At 36.7% G+C, this 21,995-nt stretch overlaps 1 protein-coding gene across 1 annotated transcript in view; it reads left to right on the forward strand.

Annotated features, from left to right (window-relative positions):
• TTLL7 (tubulin tyrosine ligase like 7) overlaps positions 1–21,995 on the forward strand; it is a 715,282-nt gene that overhangs the window by 666,927 nt on the left and 26,360 nt on the right. Inside the window, exon 20 of the mRNA XM_053693316.1 lies at positions 1,950–2,123. Coding sequence (XP_053549291.1) covers positions 1,950–2,123 — 174 coding nt within the window. The remainder of the gene's footprint in view (positions 1–1,949; positions 2,124–21,995) is intronic.

The raw sequence follows: 21,995 nt of genomic DNA on the forward strand, positions 1-21,995 counted from the left end.
TATAATGTAACCACCTATTGATTATTTGTAAGATACAAAAGCAATTGGCAAAATATCAAGAATCAGATTGTGTCATCCGGTATTCTAAATATAAATATTGATGTTTAGACTGCAATACATATCTGGCTGTTGCAGTCACAGTATTAGCATTTAGATTTACAAATGTACCATTGAGTCCCTCCTGTTCAGTTACTGGTTGTGTTTCCCAGAAAAATAACATTGATTTGATTTATAGGACCTAAAGTCATACTTTATATATACATATTATAAATCCAAAAAGACACATTACATTAAAAACAAGTTCTGTTTACAAAATAAATGTTTCAAAAGAATGTAAGCCTGTTATTTTGTTGCAAAAATATGCCTTGTTTTGCAGTGCAGAGACACACCCCTTAAAAAAGTATCTTGAGTGCTATTTATCTTATCACCTTTGCTGTGTACAATTAGGAAGATATGTAAAAAGAACTCCTGTACTAATCAAGCAATCACTCTGCAGAATGTTGCAGGGTTGGCTGGCTCACATTTCTGAATCCAGCAGTGGATAAAACAGAATATTTAGAGTTAAAGCACTTAATTCACTTTAATTATTTATTTGCCTGCTTTACCTGTAATTGAACTCTTTAAATTGTAGCCGTTGCACTCTCCTCTAGGAGACTACATGCTACACAGTGATTGGTTGTTATGTGCAGGGCCTTGTTTATATCTGTTCTTAATTGTCCACAGTTGAGAAAATATGTTAACATTCAAAAGAGTTCAAAAGGCATATTCTAGGATTGCAAAACAATGCATTTTTGTAACAAAATGACAGATTTCAAATGCCTTTAAAATATGTATATTGTGTGTAGATATACAGTATATAACAATGCAGTGAATAATTTCTAAAGCAGAAATTAATTGGCTGTCCCTTTAATTTTGTGGAATTATAAAAAAAATACATTGCAAAGCTGAGTTACTACACACACAAAAAAAAAACATTTTATAAGGGAATTACATTAGGAATTGAATACTCCTTTAAGAGTTTAGAGGTCATAGTTTCTTTAAAAAAAATTGCACTTCAGACCATAACAAATTATATTTGCTTCCTGGTAACAATAGAAAGTCACACAGAAAAATGTAATGCAAAATGTTATTTTTTTTAATTCATATTGCCCTCAGCTATGAAACCCAGATTGATAGGGTTAGCACAATTCTATACTGGAATAAAGGCTGGTTTTACTGAGTAGTTCCATGGTTTGTTGATGCACTTCAAACAGAGGAAAAATAAATTGATCTTGTGGGACACTGATCCTTACTGCCTCTCAATCAGAGTCACTTCAAGTGCATAAATGTTCTTATAGAAGTGAGATTTGGGAGCTGGTAGGGCACTCAAAAGCAAATGGAAATCATTAAATTTCCATTAAATTGGAAGCAAGCAGGAGTTACCAAATTTATTTACTTAACATTCTGTTGTTCTTTTTTTTATACTGACTTCATCAGAGAAAGATCTTTTGCGAATTGAATTTTCTTTCCGAAGGAAAACAATAACGCTGTTATGTATTTGTTATTAGTTTAACATGATTACAGTTTACAATGTTCCAGAGTTTATTTGAAATAAATCTATATTTTTGTATTTCATATTTCAGAACTGTTAAAAATATCTGACAATAAATCTTGATATGATCATTTTGTACAACTGCTGCCGTGAATGCGTTAGGGAGCCATGTGACTAATGACTTATGGGTATTTTCAAACAAAGATTAACTTCTTCATTTTTTTTCTTTCTTTTTTCATATTCCCTCCTTCTGTCTGTGTTTGGCTTATGCTATATAGGTCTTTTCCAGCAAACACGCCAAGGTCATATGTCATTTCTCTTAACCCACCACAGCTAAATCTGCTGGTTTGTAGTAATGCTCTTTAGTTTGCCATTTGTGACAGAAAACATGAGGTCATTTTTGTTTCTATGCCAACAGTTCCTCCTGGGAGACCATATTCAGCAAAAGCACAGAAGTTGTGACTCCGCATAAACTACAATGCTGCCAACGACTCGTTCAGCTCTGCAAAGACTGCCTGCTAGTGGTATATAAATGTGAAACAGATTCCCGAGGATCAGTGGCAGGAATCCATCCCGATTGGGATGACACAAGGTATCCATTAACAATGAAAATTTCCATAATAAATTCTTTTACAGTCTAGTGATATATAGCTTGGATATTGATGCTTTGTTTGCTGTGGAAAAAGAAAAATTTGAGACGCAAGTTGGATGCTGTTTTCTGGGAAATTCATCAAGGTTTCGTTTTTTATTTTTTTGGGAAGGCCACTTAATATGATATACTACACATATGCTAAAGAAATCAAAAGTATATTTGTTGAATATAGTTAAAAAATATTATGCGTTATAGCATATTACTGTTTACTCCCCATGAAATGAGCAGCCAACGTGTTCTCTCCTATAATAATTTACATATGTTTTTAATTGATATAGCTAAGGGACTTCATTTACAATAACTAAAGCTAAAATTGAAATGTTCCTGATGGAAATTTCAAACTTAAACTCTATTTATGAAAGATAAGGTCCCATTAACCTGGCAAGGCTGGAAAATAGGTCTTCCAACTTGCATGGATGGTTAGCATGCTTTGTATAAAATGCATAATGTAGTCAGTTTTCTCTTTGACTTAAAAGGACATGAAACTCAAATTGTTTCTTTCATGATTTAGGTAGAACATACAATTTTAAACAGCTTTCCAGTTTTCTTCTATTATCAAATTTGCTTCATTCTCTTGGTATCATTTGTTGAAGGAGCAGCAATGCACTACTGGTTCCTAACTGAACACATGGGTGAGCCACTGACAGTCGGTATATATATGCAGCCACCAATCAGCAGCTAGAACCTAGGTTTTTTTGCTGCTCCTGATCTTTCATAGATAAACCTTTAAGCAAAGGATAACAAGAGAATGAAGCAAATTAAATAATAGAAGTAAATTGGAACGTTGTTTAAAATGGTATGCTCTGTCAAAATCATGAATGTCTAGTTATGACTTAAGGACCGGACATTTCAGACAAAAACTTCCCCAAAAGACCAGAGCATTTTTAGCATTTTTGCCATCACTACATTTAAACATAAATAGAGCCTTTTTTATATTTACCTATCAAAACTATATATTTTTTTAGTAGACAACCCAAAGTATTGATCTAGGCCCATTTTGGTATGCAATTATGGCACAGATGGTTGTAAATAACTTCTCTGGGATCCCCTTTGTTCAGAAATAGCAGTCATTTATGGCTTTGGCTTTACTTTTTGGTAATTAGAAGGCTGCTAAATGCCACGGTGCACCACACTTGTATTATGCCCAGCAGTGAAGGGGTTAATTAGGTAGCTTGTAGGGTTAATTTTAGCTTTAGTGTATAGATTGCCCTCCCACCTGACACACCCCACCCCCTGATCCCTCCCTAATCCCTCTCAAACAGTTCTCTTCCCACTCGTGGGGCGTGCAGAAATAGCGCAATTTTGCTAGTTTTAGAGAGACTGCGGCAGTGAGAGGCTCAGGACAGAAGCGTTGTACAGGGTACGGCGCTGGTCGTTAATAGGTTAAAGTCACAATAAGCACTAAATTCCTTTTTATGCACCTCCCGCTAATCATAGGTGCTGTCCTTATGGAACCAAGGTTATACTGCAGGTAGGTACATCAGCACTGGAATACAGTGGAAGACAGATTTCAACATGGCGTCACCCATGACTAGAGGGAGGCTGGGAATAAGCTCAACACTATGCTTCTATGATGTATTTAGTGTTTAATGTCCCTTTAAAATAGGGCAGTTCAAAATGTATCATCATGTTTTGTCTTTTCGAAAATGCTTGTTTCTGAACAACAATAGCATTATAGGAGTTGCCCATATGAGCAAATAACCAATGATGGAAATGAGACACAGGCCTACATTCAGTAAAAAGCCTTCATGAAACATATCTCATTTAAAAACTTGCCTCATCATCGCCACTGGAAAATAGTGAGATTTAAAAGGAAATGAAACCCCAAAATTTTCTTTTGTGACAGAGCATACAATTTTACAACAGTTTTCAGTTTACTTATATTATCAAAATTGCTTCGTTCCCATGATATTCTTTGTTGAAGAGATACCTAGGTAGTCATCTGGAGCACTGCATAGCAAGAAACAGTGCTGATGGGTAAAATTCTTGCAAAACTGCTGCCGTATAGTGCTCCAGGCATGTGCACGCTCCTGAGCTGATGTCCTTACTGTTCAGCAAAAGATACTTAGGGAACAAAGCAAATTTGATAATAGAAGTAAATTAGAAAGTTGTTTCAAATCACATGCTCTATCTGAATCATGAAAGAATAGTTTGGGGTTTCATGTCCCTTTAAAGAGAGTTGTACCTTGTCAGAGCATTGAGTAATAAGATCACCTCCATTAAACTTTATTTGTTGTTTGAAATATTGTGTATCAGTCATTTAACACAACTATATTTGTTAATGGCAGGAACGTCTACTGGTGATTGGTTAGAAACATATAGCTGAAATGAGCCTAAATAAATTTCAAACATGACCCCTCGGCAGTAAAGCATAAATCTTTACTAACTTCCACTTGCATCAATTAGGCTTAGTTTTTTTATTTTTATTTTCTTTTACCGTATGTGTAGTATTGCAACCTCAACCAGACATAATACTTTACTGCAAATCTCTGCAAGCACCCATCTTTCCTGTAAGCTAACTCAGGCAGACATAATACTTCACTGTAAATCTCTGCAAGCACCCATCTTTCCTGCAAGCTAACTCAGGCAGACATAATACTTCACTGTAAATCTCTGCAAGCACCCATCTTTCCTGCAAGCTAACTCAGGCAGACATAATACTTCACTGTAAATCTCTGCAAGCACCCATCTTTCCTGCAAGCTAACTCAGGCAGACATAATACTTCACTGTAAATCTCTGCAAGCACCCATCTTTCCTGCAAGCTAACTCAGGCAGACATAATACTTCACTGTAAATCTCTGCAAGCACCCATTTTTCCTGCAAGCTAACTCAGGCAGACATAATACTTCACTGTAAATCTCTGCAAGCACCCATCTTTCCTGCAAGCTAACTCAGGCAGACATAATACTTCACTGTAAATCTCTGCAAGCACCCATCTTTCCTGCAAGCTAACTCAGGCAGACATAATTCTTCACTGTAAATCTCTGCAAGCACCCATCTTTCCTGCAAGCTAACTCAGGCAAACATAATTCCTCACTGTAAATCTCTTCAAGCACCCATCTTTCCTGCAAGCTAACTCAGTCAGACATACTTCACTTTAAATCTCTGCAAGCACCCATCTTTCCTGCAAGCTAACTCAGGCAGACATAATTCGTCACCACTACAAGACATTACAGACACTGTCCTTCCTGCAACTTCACTGCAAATGTCTGCAAGCACCCATCTTTCCTGCAAGCTATTCAAGCAGACACAATACTTCACTGCAAATCTCTGCAAGCACCCATCTTTCATGCAAGGTAACCTCACTGATTCCTGCCTGTAATAAAGAAATGTGTGAACATGTTTTCCACATGTGTTTGTGTACAAACTTTTTCTTTTTCTTACTCTGTTGCCTTCTCAGATTCCCATCTTGCCTCCTTTGTCTCCAGCCACTCCACCCCCTTAACACCCTATACAGCTTCACATATTTCTCATTTCTTCTCACAACACTAACTCAGACAGACATACCGTAATACTTCACTACTACAAGGCAATACTACCATTCCTTCCTGCAACTTCACTGCAAATCTCTGCAAGCACCACCCAACCCTTCCCTCCACCCCCTTGACCCTACTGCTTACTCATTTATATAAGGTGCAAGTGTCACATCACTTGATCAGGTGCAAGTGTCACATCACTTGACTGCAAGGCAACTTACACCATAACCTATCACATAACTGCATTATATTCTACCCTTCCTCCTGCTATCACTCATCCTCAAATAGAACAAAACAATTGTTATAGTAACTTAGTTCTCTCTCCTCTCCTGCTGTGTCATATATTTTGTTCTCTTCTTTAGATTTTACGCTTAAGAGCCTCTGTAACTGTAGCTCACTTTGTATAAAAGTGCATCTACAACTGATTGTACTCTAGGGCAGGGAGCTCCTCTCCTTTTGTTTGTTTCTTAAAGGGATAGTAAAACCATTTTTTTTTCATGATTTGGATAGAGCATGCAATTTTAAGCAACTTTCTAATTTACTTCTATTATCAATTCTTCTTCGTTCTCTTGGTATCATTATTTGAAAAAGTAGGAATATAAGCTAAGGAGCCGGCCCATTTTAGGTTCAGAACCCTGGCTAACGTTTGTAATTGGTGGCTACATTTAGCAAACCAATAAACATGTGCAACCCAGGTTCTCAACTAAAAACGGGCCGGCTCTTAAGCTTACATTCCTGCTTTTTAAATAAAGACACAAAGAGAGCAAATCAAAATTGATAATAGGAGTAAATTAGAAAGTTACTTAAAATTGCCTGCTCTATCTGAATCATGAAAGAAAAAAAAAATTGGGTTTACTATCCCTTTAATATAGGTGTAGCAATATACATTGTATAGTCTTACATAATGTCTTGTTGTATTGTGCCCTTATGATTGTAATGTACCTTTGTGCAGCTCTGCATAAAATGTTGACGCTTTATAAATAATATTAATAATTAAGTTAGACATAGACAAAGGTGATACTAAAAGGATGTGCAGCCCAAGCCATTATTCCCCAAGCAAAGAACACTCTTCCATGCTCACTGGCTGAAAGACTAAACATCTGTTGTGTCTACGTAGATCATTCCAGAGAGCAATTCCCAAAATAGAGGCCAAAAGGCTCTGTGCACACACATTATAGTGCTTTTCACCTCTTTCCAGAAAGTACACAGAAGAACATTTTCCAAAGGGAATTGCTTGAGTGATACAGTGTCTGACTATATTGTCTCTGTGTTCTTTAAAGGGACAGTCAACACCAGATTTTTTGTTGTTTAAAAAGAAAGATAATCCCTTTATTACCCATTCCCCAGTTTTGCACAACCAACACAGTTATATTAATATACTTTTTACCTCTGTAATTATCTTGTATCTAAGCTTCTGCTGACTGCCCCCTTATTTCAATTCTTTTGACAGACATGCAGTTTAGCCAATCAGTGCTCAGTCCTAGGTCAGTTTACGTGCATGAGCTCAATGTTATCTATATGAAACATGTAAACTAATGCCCTCTAGTAGTCAAAATGTATTCAGATTAGAGGCAGTCTTCAAGGTCTAAGAAATTAGCATATGAACCTCCTAGTTTTAGCTTTCAACTCAGAATACCAAGAGAACAAAGCAAAATTGGTGATAAAAGTAAATTGGGAAGTTGTTTAAAATTGCATACCCTATTTAAATCATGAAAGTTTTTTTTGGACTTGACTGTCCCTTTAACAAAAACAATAAAAACAAGCTTTGAGCTGGTATAGGGGCAAGTCACATGTAAACTAAATGGTAGCCACTATTATATTATGCCAAAATAAAATGTTTAAAAAGAACAAAACAAAAAAAAAAAACAGACTATGTGACGTGGTTTTCCACGCCGACCCTCGCAGGGGATGCCCTCCTGAAAATATCTTTAAAAAGGGGCAGTTCCTTTGAGTGGCGAGATGTTTCCTATAGAAAGTAATGGAGCTTGCTGGAAAGGGAAACTTCACTGGGGAGAGCGAAGTGAGCAGGGAACCCACTTTAAAAATTAAATCCTGCATGAAAAGCAAATCACATTGGGCTGCTTTCTGCTTATAGCATCTTACCAGGGGTGGACCAGACGCTCTGAGGAAGGGGATATTTGGTCCCCGAAACTTCACTACTTTTCACAGTAAAAGAGTTTTCTTAAAAAAGACCAGAGAGTGCAAGTTTTTTGTCCTTTTATATTTAAACTTTACTAGCACCCTGGCAGTTGCTGGACTGAGTGAGAGTGCTCTCCTTTGTTATTGTATATATATATATATATTTGTCATTATAGGGCATGCCTGATTTACTGAAGTTATTAATAAAAAATGTACACTGTGATTCAGCATTGCTCCTCTCAAAGTGTGGGGGATAGAAGAAGTTGAATAAACTCCAATAACTACTCTATTCCCACCTAAAAATGTTAATTCAGTCATACGACTTATACTTGGGTATACTTATCAAGAGCATATGCCCACCAACTGGTGCTTCTTCATATGTATGCAGCACAAATAATTAGATATGATGTTCAAAATTATTTATACGTGAAGGATTTTTGAAAATGTCTTTTCCCATGCCTGTATCTGTGGTCTCCTGGCTAATAGATGTTATTCTTTTATGATGAAAACTTAAAATTACTTGAACAAAACATCTTTATTTAGGAAACCGACTCCATAAAGCACCTTTACATTTAACTTAAAATGTTTTTTTTTTTTTGTTCGTATTACTCGTCAGCTTTTCTTATACCTTTTCTATATATAATATTTTAATAGAAAAGTAAAAGTGATATCTCTTCCCTCCCAGACCAAGTAGAATATGCCAAAATATGCCCCTGGGTGGCTAGTTTAACATTAAGGGGAATTTAGGTCTGTGCTTCAACAGGGTCCTAAAATCTGTGCTTTTCCTAGGCCTCGTGTGTGTATGTGATACTGTGTGTGTGTATGACTAATGTACTGTATATGTGTGCATATATGTTTTTATAAGTGTGTGTATGTATATATATATATATATATACACAGTATATATATATATATATATATATATATATATATATATATATATTTATATATATATATATATATATATATATATATATATATATATATATATATATATATATATATATATATATATATATATATATATATATATATATATATATGAGTGTGTGTTTGAGGGAGTTTGTGTATGTATGAATATGGGTATGTGTTATGTGTGTATGCGAGAAAATATGTATGAGTGAGTGAATGTGTTATGTGCGTGTGTTTGTATATAAGGGTATGTGCTTTATTTATTTATTTCATGTAATTGGCAAGAGTCCATGAGCTAGTGATGGGATATGGGATATACAATCCTACCAGGAGGGGCAAAGTTTCCCAAACCTTAAAATACCTTTAAATACACCCCTCACCACACCCACAACTCAGTTTTACAAACTTTGCCTCCTATGGAGGTGGTGAAGTAAGTTTGTGCTAAGATTTCTACGTTGATATGCTTCTCAGCATTTTGAAGCCCGATTCCTCTCAGAGTACAGTGAATGTCAGAGGGATGTGAAGGGAGTTTCACCTATTGAATGCAATGGTTTTCCTCACGGGAGATCTATTTAATAGGTTCTCTGTTATCGGTCGTGGAGATTCATCTCCTACCTCCCTTTTCAAATCGACAATATACTCGCATATTCCATTACCTCTACTGATAACCATTTCAGTATTGGTTTGGCTATCTGCTATTTGTGGATGGGTGTCTTTTGGTAAGTATGTTTTCATTACTTAAGACACTCTCAGCTACGGTTTGGCACTTTATGTATTTATATAAAGTTCTAAATATATGTATTGTACTTATATTTGCCATGAGTCAGGTTTAAGTATATTTCCTTTTGCAGACTGTCAGTTTCATATCTGGGAAATGCATTTAAAAAAAAAAAAATTCTTACCTGGGGTATAGTCTTTTATCAATTGACTGTTCTTTGAAATTCGCGGGCAAAATTAAGTATATTGCGCAATTTTTGGCGCAAGATTTTTTGGCACGAAGTTATGTTCGATGACGCAAATTCGTCATTTCCGGCATCTTAGTCGACGCCGAGTCCTTTCACAGGGTTGCGTCTTCAATGACGCGAGTGTGTCATTTCCGGATGTTGTTAGTGCCAAAAAATGTTTTTGTTTGTGTTGTGCGTCATTCTTGGCGACAAATATTTTCTTTTTTAAAACCCCATTCCTATATGCCTCTTGCCTTTTCTCTATCAGAGGGCTATGCTGTTTGCATTTTTCCCATTCCTGAAACTGCCATATAAGGAAATTGATAATTTTGCTTTATATGTTGTTTTTTCTCTTACATTTGCAAGATGTCTCAATCTGATCCTGTCTCAGAAATCACTGTTGTAACTCTGCTGCCTGATAACAGTTCTACCAAAGCTCAGTGCATTTGTTGTAAACTTGTGGAGATTATATCTCCAGCTGTGGTTTGTAATAGTTGTCATGATAAGCTTTTACATGCAGAGAATGTGTCCATCAGTAATACTACATTGCCTGTTGTTCCCTCAGCATCTAATGTACAAGATATACCTGTGAATTTTAAAGATTTTATTGCTGATTCTATTCAGAAGGCTTGGTCTGCTATTCTGCCTTCTAATAAACGTAAGAGGTATTTTAAAACTTCTCATAAAGTTGATGAAATTTCAAATGACCGACAACATACTGAATTATCGTCCTCTGATGAAGATCTATCTGATTCAGAAGATCCTTCCTCAGATATTGACACTGACAAATCTACTTATTTATTTAAAATGGAGTATATTTGTTCTTTGTTAAAAGAAGTGTTGATTACATTGGATATTGAGGAAACTAGTCCTCTTGATACTAAAACTAGTAAACGTTTAAATTCTGTTAATATACCTCCTGTGGTTACTCAAAAGGTTTTTCCAGTTCCTGATGCTATTTCTGATATGATTTCTAAGGAATGGAATAGGCCTGGTACTTCTTTTATTCCTTCTTCTTCAAGGTTTAAAAAATTGTATCCTTTGCCAGCAGTTAGATTGGAGTTTTGGGAAAAGATCCCCAAAGTTGATGGGGCAATTTCTACTCTTGCTAAACGTACTACTATTCCTATGGAAGATAGTACTTCTTTTAAAGATCCTTTAGATAGGAAACTTAAATCTTATCTAAGGAAAGTCTATTTATATTCTGGTCATCTTCTCAGGCCTGCAATTTCTTTGGCTGATGTTGCAGTTGCATCAACTTTTTTGTTGGAAAATTTAGCGCAACAAGAAATGGATTCTGATTTGTCTAGCATTGTTTGCTTGCTTCAACATGCTAATCATTTTATTTGTGATGCCTTTTTTATATCTTCAAAATTGATGTTAAATTTATGTCTTTAGCTATTTTAGCTAGAAGAGCTTTGTTGCTTAAATCTTGGAATGCTGACATGACTTCTAAGTCTAGATTGCTATCTCTTTCTTTCCAAGGTAATAAGTTATTTGGTTCTCACTTCTCAGTTGGATTCGATTATTTCAACTGTAACTGGGGGGAAGGGAGTTTTTTGCCTCAGGATAAAATACCTAAAGGTAAATCTAAAGCTTCTAACCGTTTTCGTTCCTTTCAACACATTAAGGAACAGAAACCTAATCCTTCCCCCAAGGAATCTGTTTCCATTTGGAAACCTTCAGTTTGGAATAAATCCAAGCCTTTTAAGAAACCAAAGCCAGCCCCCAAGTCTGCATGAAGGTGCGGCCCTCATTCCAGCTCAGGTGGTAGGGGCAGATTAAGATTTTTCAAGGATATGTGGACAAATTCTGTTCAAAATCAATGGATTCTGAGTATTGTGTCTCAGGGGTATCGAATAGGATTCAGAGTAAGACCTCCTGTGAGAAGATATTTTCTCTCACACGTCCCAGCAAATCCTGTAAAGTCTCAGGCTTTCCTGAAGTGTAGGATTCAGACCTGGAGCTTTCAGGAGTAATCATGCCAGTTCCGTTTCAGTAACAGGGTCTGGGGTTTTATTCAAATCTATTCATTGTCCCAAAGAAAGAAAATTCATTCAGACCAGTTCTGGATCTGAAAATTTTGAATTGTTATGTAAGAGTACCAACTTTCAAAATGGTGACTATAAGGACTATTCTTCCTTTTGTTCAGCAAGGGCATTGTATGTCCACAATAGACTTACAGGATGCATATCTTAATATTCCGAATCATCCAGATCATTATCAGTTTCTGAGATTCTCTTTTCTAGACAAGCATTACCAATTAGTCGCTCTTCCATTTGCCCTAGCAACAGCTCCAAGAATCTTTTCAAAGGTTCTCGGTGCCCTACTCTCTGTAATCAGAGAATGGGGTATTGCGGTGTTTCCTTATTTGGACAAGATCTTGGTACTAGCTAAGTCTTTACATTCTGCAGAATCTCACACGAATCAACTAGTATTGTTTCTTCGAAAACATGGTTGGAGGATCAATTTACTAAAAAGTTCTTTGATTCCTCAGACAAGGGTCACCTTTTTAGGTTTCCAGATAGATTCAGTGTCCATGACTCTGTCTCTAACAGACAAGAGACGATTAAAATTGGTTTCAGCTTGTCGGAACCTTCAGTCTCAGTCATTCCCTTCAGTAGCTATGTGCATGAAAGTTTTAGGTCTCATGACGTCAGCATCGGACGCTATCCCCTTTGCTCGTTTTCATATGAGACCTCTCCAGCTTTGTATGCTGAACCAATGGTGCAGGGATTATACAAAGATATCACAATTAATATCCTTAAATCCCAATGTTCGACTATCTCTAACTTGGTGGTTAGATAACCATTGTATAATTCTAGGGGCCTCTTTTGTTCGTCCAACCTGGACTGTGATCACAACAGATGCAAGTTTTTCAGGTTGGGGAGCTGTTTGGGGATCTCTGACAGCACAAGGGGTTTGGAAATATCAAGATGCGAGTTTACCAATCAATATTTTGGAACTCCGTGCAATTTTCAGGGCACTTCAGATTTGGCCTGTGTTGAAGAGAGAACCGTTCATTTGTTTTCAGACAGACAAAATCACAACTGTGGCATATGTCAATCATCAGGGTGGGACTCACAGTCCCAAGCTATGAAAGAAGTATCCCGGATACTTGCTTGGGTGGAATCCAGTACTTGTCTAATTTCTGCGGTTCATATCCCAGGTATAGACAATTGGGAAGCGGATTATCTCAGCTGTCAAACTTTACATCCGGGGGAGTGGTCCCTTCATCCAGATGTGTTTTCTCAGATTGTTCAGATGTGGGGTCTTCCAGAAATAGATCTGATGGCTTCTCATCTAAACAAGAAACTTCCCAGGTACTTGTCCAGGTCCAGGGATCCTCAGGCGGAAGCAGTGGATGCATTGAGACTTCCTTGGTGTTACCAACCTGCTTATATTTTCCCGCCTCTAGTTCTTCTTCCAAGAGTGATCTCCAAAATCATCATGGAGCAATCGTTTGTGTTGCTGGTGGCCCCATCATGGCCTCACAGGTTTTGGTATGCGGATCTTGTTCAGATGTCCAGTTGCCAACCTTGGCCACTTCCATTAAGGCTGGACCTTCTGTCTCAAGGTCCGTTTTTTCCATCAGGATCTCAAATCATTAAATTTGAAGATATGGAAATTGAACGCCTAATGCTTAGTCATAGAGGTTTCTCTGACTCGGTGATTAATACTATGTTACAGGCTCGTAAATCTGTTTCTAGAAAGATTTTTATCGAGTTTGGAAGACTTATATTTCATGGTGTTCTTCTCATAAATACTCTTGGCATTCTTTTAGAATTCCTAGAATTTTATAGTTTCTTCAGGATGGTTTGGATAAGGGTTTGTCTGCAAGTTCCTTGAAGGGACAAATCTCTGCTCTTTCTGTTTTATTTCACAGAAAGATTGCTAATCTTCCTGACATTCACTGTTTTGTTTAGGTTTTGGTTCGTATCAAGCCTGTTAATAAATCAATCTCTCCTCCTTGGAGTCTTAATTTGGTTTTGAAGGCTTTACAGGCTTCTCCATTTGAGCCTATGCATTCTTTGGACATTAAAATACTTTCTTGAAAAGTGTTGTTTCTTTTGGCCATCTCTTCTGCTAGAAGAGTTTCTGAATTATCTGCTCATTCTTGTGCATCTCCTTTTCTGATTTTTCATCAGGATATGGCAGTTTTGCGGACTTCATTTAAATTCTTACCTAAGGTTGTGAATTCTAACAACATTTGTTGTCCCTTCCTTGTGTCCTAATCCTAAGAATTCTTTGGAGAGATCCTTACATTCTTTAGATGTGGTACGAGCTCTGAAATATTATGTTGAAGCTACTAAAGATTTCAGGAAGACTTCTAATCTATTTGTTATCTTTTCTGGTTCTAGGAAAGATCAGAAGGCTTCTGCCGTTTCCTTGGCATTGTGGTTAAAGCTTTTGATTCTTCAAGCTTACTTGGAGTCAGGTCAGGCCCCGCCTCAGAGAATCAAAGCTCATTCTACTAGATCAGTCTCCACTTTGTGGGCTTTTAAGAATGAAGCTTCAGTTGATCAGATTTGCAAAGCAGCAACTTGGTCTTCTTTGCATACATTTACTAAATTCTACCGTTTTGATGTATTTGCTTCTTTGGAAGCAGTTTTTGGTAGAAAAGTACTTCAGGCAGCTGTTTCAGTTTGATTCTTCTGCTTATGTTTTAAGTTTTTCCTTTCATTTATGAAAATAAACTTATATTTTGGGTTGCTGATTATTTCTCTTCAGCGAAAAATGGCTGTTTTTATTTTTATCCCTCCCTCTCTAGTGACTCTTGTGTGGAGTTCCACATCTTGGGTATTGCTATCCCATACATCACTAGCTCATGGACTCTTGCCAATTACATGAACGAAAACATAATTTATGTAAGAACTTACCTTATAAATTCATTTCTTTCATATTGGCAAGAGTCCATTAGGCCCACCCTTTTTATGGTGGTTATGACTTTTTTGTATAAAGCACAATTATTTCCAAATTCCTTTTTACTCCTTTCTTTATCACCCCACTACTTGGCTATTCGTTAAACTGAATTGTGGGTGTGGTAAGAGGTGTATTTATAGGCATTTTGAGGTTTGGGAAACTTTGCCCCTCCTGGTAGGATTGTATATCCCATACGTCACTAGCTCATGGACTCTTGCCAATATGAAACCGATGGAACGCCCATGTTCAACCGATTTTTTGATAAAGCAACAATTATGCTTTGTATTTTGTACTTATAAGTACACATTTCTATGTGCTTTTTGTACATCCAATGTACTTAAATTACGAAATTACTGTGCATATTTAAAATGATTTATTCTTTAGTAATTTACATACAAATTTTACGTTTTTGATAAAATACGATTTTTAGTGAACAATTTTGTTACGATTTTTGATACAATACAATTTTTTTCAAAATTATTTTTGTGTGAATGGTTTAATTATTCATTTTGTATGCTATCATATTAAACAAAAGTTAACATTTTTACTAAATTGGGTTTCTCACTGAAGTTGTTTACACACAAGTACTGCAGTCATAAGAGAAATGGTTATAAAAGCTTCTCTGGGATCTCCTTTGTTGAGAAATATCAGACATGCATGGTTTTGCCATATTTTTTTGGTTATTAGAAGGTCACTAATTGCTGCTGCACACCATACTTCTGATATTCCTGGCAGGTAAGGTGTTAGTTAGCTGGTAAGGGTAATAGTATTGTAATGTAGATTTTACCCTCTCACCTGAAACCTACCACCTCATTGACCCCTCCCAAACAGCTCTCTAACCCTCCCCTCTTCTAATGAGCTCCACCATGTTAAGTATTGGCAGCTGTCTGCCAGTACCCAGTTTATCATTATTTTTTATTATTTTGTAATTTATTTTTCTGAAGTGCAGGGATCTCCCTCCCTGCGATTGTTATACAGTGCAGTGCCCATCCCTCCCTTTCCGGACAGTGACACAGACCATGTCACTGTATGTAACGATCTAGCAATCTACCTTCATATGGTAATGGAGTACTGATCAAGCTACATTACCATATGAAGGCAGAGATTGGAAGCCCAGCAACGGAGACTTATTGGGCTTCCAGCAGTATGAACTTATATCTACGTTATGCAGTATGATGGACTATGTACCACATGACATAGATCTACTGCCATATGGCTCAAGGGTTTAACAATTCTTGTGAGTAATGTGGGCTCTTCTAAGGAAGTTTAGAAAGGCAAATTTCAGCTTAATATCTGTTTATTTTGCTATTTAGAGTTATAGATACGTTGTTGTGGACACACATGAAATGCAATCTAGCTCTCAAACAAATCCCAAAAACATTTAGCAAAATTTCTCTCCATGCCAGCAAGTTTTTAATCACCAGGATCTCTGTATCCCACTCAGTATAAGCCTCCCTTAGCTCAATATGCCTAGAGAAAAAATATCTTATAGCAAGGGTCAGCAATCTTGGGCGCCCAGTTGTTTTGGAACTACATTTCCCATGATGCTCAGACAGCCTAAAGAGTGCCTAAGCATCATGGGAAATGTAGTTCCAAAACATCTTGGGGCCCAAGGTTGCTGACCCCTGTCCTTATAAAATATCAGTTTAATCTTGTGAAAAAGAAACTAAAGTCCTGAAATACCAATCAGTCCTCCTCTGAACTAGAGAAAGTAACAAACCCCAGACATATGTTTTGGCCTCTCTGGGCTTCATCAATGACATGCAGTTGTCCCACTAAGAGATGTATACAAGGTTTCCCCTTCTTACTCTATCAAAATATTTTGCATACAAAAAAAAGAAAATATAGAGACACTCAACTTAGAATGAACCAAACTGGAAAAATTCCATGCTTGTTTCTTCTTTTTTTTACCTAAAAAGTTGCAGCTATAAAATACACTTTTGTTAATATTTCTCAGGCTTGGAAGCAGCAATACACTATTGATTGCTGACGATTGGTTGGTGCACACACATGCCTTTTGCGATTGGCTCACCGATATGTTCAGGAAGGTCACAGTTGTTCAGTGCTGCTCTGGAGCTGACTTTAACTATGTGTTTAACCGATTTGCAGGCAACAGTGCAGTAATAAAATTATATAACACAAAAGAGAATTTTCTTTTTGCATTTCTATGTCACTTTAATGCAGACACAAGGATGGTTAAAATAAAAATAAAAAAATCTAGCCAATCAGAGTTCAGAAAATTTGGCTTATAAGGCGTTTAAACTTTGCTGTTTTTAAGTAGGTTTCATTTTTAAGCAAGTCAGATTTCTGAGATTAAAGGGACATTAAACACTAAATACATTTTATAAACATAGTATTGAGGTTATTCTCCACCTCCCTGTAGTCATGGGTGCCAAAATGTTGAAATCTAGCTTTTAGTGCATTCCAGTGCTGACCTGTTTGCACATGAGCATCAACTCTTCTTCAGATACCTGAAGTGTAACCTAGGTTCCAATATGGCAGCACCAATTATTAGAAGGACATGCAGGAAATGCTTTTAGTGCTAGATTAAAAGTTGAGCTTAAAAAGTGGCTTCCGCAAAAGCGATAGATGTGCTCAACTTAGTAATACGAGTCCATGCAAATGTGTGCTGGTATTACAAGTGAAGTGCAATGCAAACGTGACCTCGCATTGCATGGAAGCTTTGCGCTCACGAGAGCGCGCTTCCATAGGCTCTGATAGGAGCCTCATTCTCATGTTGTAAGACACGGCATGAGAATTAGCGTAACAAAGGGGGTAAGTTGCGCTGCAATAGACAGCAAATATAAATTTATATGAATATATACATATATATGTACTGTATGTGTTAATATGTGTGTATAAGCATATACATAAATATTTACTGGGAGCACATGTTTTTTTTTCTAACACCCCACACCTGCCAGTCCCCAAACATTGCTTAGTGCAGTTTTCTTTTTTTTAAAAATGCTACATATTTTGTTTTTCAAAAAGGGACCTCACATGTTGTTATTTTGGGGGCAATTAGGGGACATTTATAAAATTACCAAGAGGTCTGAGCGTTAATTAATTAACCAGAGGTGAATATTAATTGCTACTGCAAGCTTGTAATGGCTTGTAATATGCCCATTTGCAGGCGCGTGATAAATTAGCGCTCCACTTGCAATCTAGCCCTTAGTGTTTAGTGTCCCTTTAAGTTGACCCAAACCCTGCTTGAAGCACCTGAGCTTGACTGACTTCTGCCAATGTTTTTAAGCTAATGTGAATTTTTAAAAGTCTGCTCAACTGCTTCAGAAACGTTGCAAACTGGGGTTATAATAATATTGTGTTTACTGGGACAAATACTACAAATTAGACATATGAAAAATGTAAACTAATTTTGTCTTAAATTCATTCATTAAAGGAACATAAAACCCAAATGAGTCTTTCCTGAGTCAGATAGAGCATAGATTTTTAAACAACTTTCAAATTGATGTCAGTGACAAGAGGAATATCTGTGCAGCCACCAATTAACAGCTAGCTCTCACCTACTGATCCTTCCTAGATATTCTTTTCATCAAAGGATACCAAGAGAACTAAGTAAATTATTATAATATATATATATATAAAAGATGTACATTGGAAATTGTATGCTCTATCTGAATCATAAAGGAAAATGTTGGGGTTTTATATTCCTTTAATGAAACAAATTACGGCGAGATTATGAGTTTTGCGTTAGCCTTAAAAAGCAGCATTGAGATGTCCCAATGCTGCTTTTTATCTAACGCTGGTATAACAAGTTTGGCAGGTACAGGTGTACCGCTCACTTTTCTTCCTCGACTTTTCCATACCGCAAATCCCCTTACGTCAATTGCATATCCTATCTTTTTAATGGGATTTGGCTAACGCTGGTATTACAAGTCTTGGAGAAAGTGAGCGGTAGAGCCTCTACCTCCAAAACTCCTACCATTTAAAAGTCAGTAGTTAAGAGTTTTATGGGATAACAACGGAACATAAAGCTCTTAACTACAGTGCACAAAGTACACTAACACCCATAAACTACCTGTGAACCCCTAAACCGAGACCCCCCCCATCGCAAATACTATAATAAAATTATTTAACCCCTAATCTGCCGACCGGACATCGACACCACCTACATTATCCCTATGAACCCCTAATCTGCTGCCCCTAACATCGCCGACACCTATATTATATTTATTAACCCCTAATCTGCCCCCCCAACGTCGCCGCCACCTACCTACACTTATTAACCCCTAATCTGCCGACCGGACATCGCCGCCACTATAATAAAGTTATTAACCCCTAAACCTAAGTCTAACCCTAACACCCCCCTAATTTAAATATAATTTAAATAAAACAAAATAAAATTACTATAATTTAATAAATGAATCCTATTTTAAACTAAATACTTACCTATAAAATAAACCCTAATATAGCTACAATATAACTAATAGTTACATTGTAGCTATTTTAGGATTTATATTTATTTTACAGGTATATTTGTATTTATTTTAACTAGGTACAATAGCTATTAAATAGTTAATAACTATTTATTAGCTACCTAGTTAAAATAATTACAAAATTACCTGTAAAATAAATCCTAACCTAAGTTACAAATACACCTAACACTACACTATCAATAAATTAATTAAATAAATTAACTACAATTATCTAAACTAAAATACAATTAAATAAACTAAACTATAGTACAAAAAAAACCAAACACTAAATTACAAAATATAAAAAAATATTACAAGAATTTTAATCTAATTACACCTAATCAAAGCCCCCTAATAAAATAAAAAAGCCCCCCAAAATAATAAAATTCCCTACCCTATACTAAATTACAAAAGTAATCAGCTCTTTTACCAGCCCTTAAAAGGGATTTTTGCGGGGCATTGCCCCAAAGTAATCAGCTCTTTTACCTGTAAAAAAAAAAATGCAAGACCCCCCAACATTAAAACCCACCACCCATACACCCCTACTCTAAAACCCACCCGATCCCCCCTTAAAAAAACCTAACACTAACCCCCTGAAGAATTCCGATTGGCTGATAGGATTCTATCAGCCAATCAGAATTAAGGTAGGAAAAATCCGAATGGTTGATTTAATCAGCCAATCGGATTGAAGTTCAATCCGATTGGCTGATTGGATCAGCCAATAGAATGCAAGGTCAATTCTATTGGCTGATCCAATCAGCCAATTGGATTGAACTTCAATCCGATTGGCTGATTAAATCAGCCAATCAAATTTTTCCTACCTTAATTCCGATTGGCTGATAGAATCCTATCAGCCAAATCTGAATTCGAGGGACGCCATCTTGGATAACATAATTTAAAGGAACCTTCATTCGTCGTTAGTCCGTCGGCCGAGGAGGATGTTCCACGTCGGAGGTCTTGAAGATGGAGCCGCGGATGGATGAAGACTTCTGCCGGATGGAGGACCTCTTCTGCCCCGCTTGGATGAAGACTTCTGCCGGATGGAGGACCTCTTCTGCCCCGCTTGGATGAACACTTCTGCCTATGGAGGACCACATCGCCCGGATTGGATGAAGAATTCAGGCCAGTTGGGTGAACACGGCTCAAGGTAGGGTGATCTTCAGGGGGTTAGTGTTAGGTTTTTTTAAGGGGGGATCGGGTGGGTTTTAGAGTAGGGGTGTGTGGGTGGTGAGTTTTAATGTTGGGGGGGTCTTGTAATTTTTTTACAGGTAAAAGAGCTGATTACTTTGGGGCAATGCCCTGCAAAAAGCCCTTTTAAGGGCTGATAAAAGAGCTGATTACTTTTGCAATTTAGTTAAAATAAATACAAAGTTGCCTGTAAAATAAAAATAAAACCTAAGCTAGCTACAATGTAACTATTAGTTATATTGTACCTATATTAGGGGTTATTATATAGGTAAGTATTTAGTTTTAAATAGGATTAATTTATTTAATTTTGTAATTTTATTTTGTTTTATTTAAATTATATTTAAGTAAGGGGGGTTTTAGGGTTAGACTTAGGTTTAGGGGTTAATAACTTTATTATAGTAGCGGCGACGTTGGGGGCAGCAGATTAGGGGTTAATAATTGTAAGTAGGTGGCGGAGATGGTAGGGACGGCAGATTAGGGGTTAATACAATTTATTATAGTGTTTGCAAGGCGGGAGTGCAGCGGTTTAGGGGTTAATACATTTATTATAGTGTCGGTGATGTCCGGTCGGCAGATTAGGGGTTAATAAGTGTAAGTAGGTGGCGGGGACGTTGGGGGCGGAAGATTAGGGGTTAATAAATATAATATAGGTGTCGGCGATGTTAGGGGCATCAGATTAGGAGTTCATAGGTATAATGTAGGTGGCGGCAGTGTCCGGAGCGGCAGATTAGGGGTTAATAGTATAATGCAGGTGGCGACGATGTTGGGGACGGCAGATTAGAGGTTAATAAGTGTAAGGTTAGGGGTGTTTAGACTCGGGGTTCATGTTAGGGTGTTAGGTGTAGACTTAGAAAGTGTTTCCCCATAGGAAACAATTGGGCCTCGTTAGGAGCTGAACGCTGCTTTTTTGCAGGTGTTAGGTTTTTTTTTCAGCCAGCTCAGCCCCATTGTATCCTAGGGGGAAATCGTGCACAAGCACGTTTTAGCCAGCTTACCGCTACCGTAAGCAATGCTGGTATTACAGGTAGAAGTGGAGCTAAATTTGCTCAACGCTCACTTTTCTGAGGCTAACGCAGCCATTCAGAAAACTTGTAATACCAGCGTTGTTTAAAGTGTGCGCTGGAAAAAAAAGGCTCGTTAGCAACGCAAGTTTTTACCGACAAAACTTGTAATCTAGGCGTTAGTTAATTAACTGAATAAACAAATGAAACAATTTACAATGTATTCATTATTTTTCTTTCCTCTTTTTATATATGGGTAAACTGAATGAATGAACACATTATATATTGGTAATTTGTATTGTCTAGGTAATTAACAAAATTTTGTTTAGTTATTAGACACATTTTGGAGAAAATTAGTTCAAATTTGTTTTTGGCTTTGCAAACAAATAATGAAAACTAATTTTTGCACATAGCTATTAAAATTGTATTATATAAGTATGTTTTTTTTTAAATAAATACAATGCAATATGTTATCTTTTAGTTTCATTTTTCCCAAGCTAGCTGACCCTGAATGATCAAATATTGCATATCTGACAAATTATCTTCCTCCATTCCATGGCCATTTTATTCAGACAATTACATTTTAAAATGTCTTACAAGATAATAAAATGATGAATTATCAGCTGTTTCTAAGAATATTATCTATTTAAACTCAAAGTTAAATACAGAGCATATGTCAATCATTTAGCAATCATGAGTAATAAAGATATTTCCAATTTCTTTCATTAGAAAACTAATTACGAAAATTTTAGTTGACGTTTACATATTTTTCGCTTGTTGTCGGCACAAACA

Source organism: Bombina bombina, chromosome 10, assembly GCF_027579735.1.
Source record: "Bombina bombina isolate aBomBom1 chromosome 10, aBomBom1.pri, whole genome shotgun sequence".
NCBI lineage: Eukaryota > Metazoa > Chordata > Amphibia > Anura > Bombinatoridae > Bombina > Bombina bombina.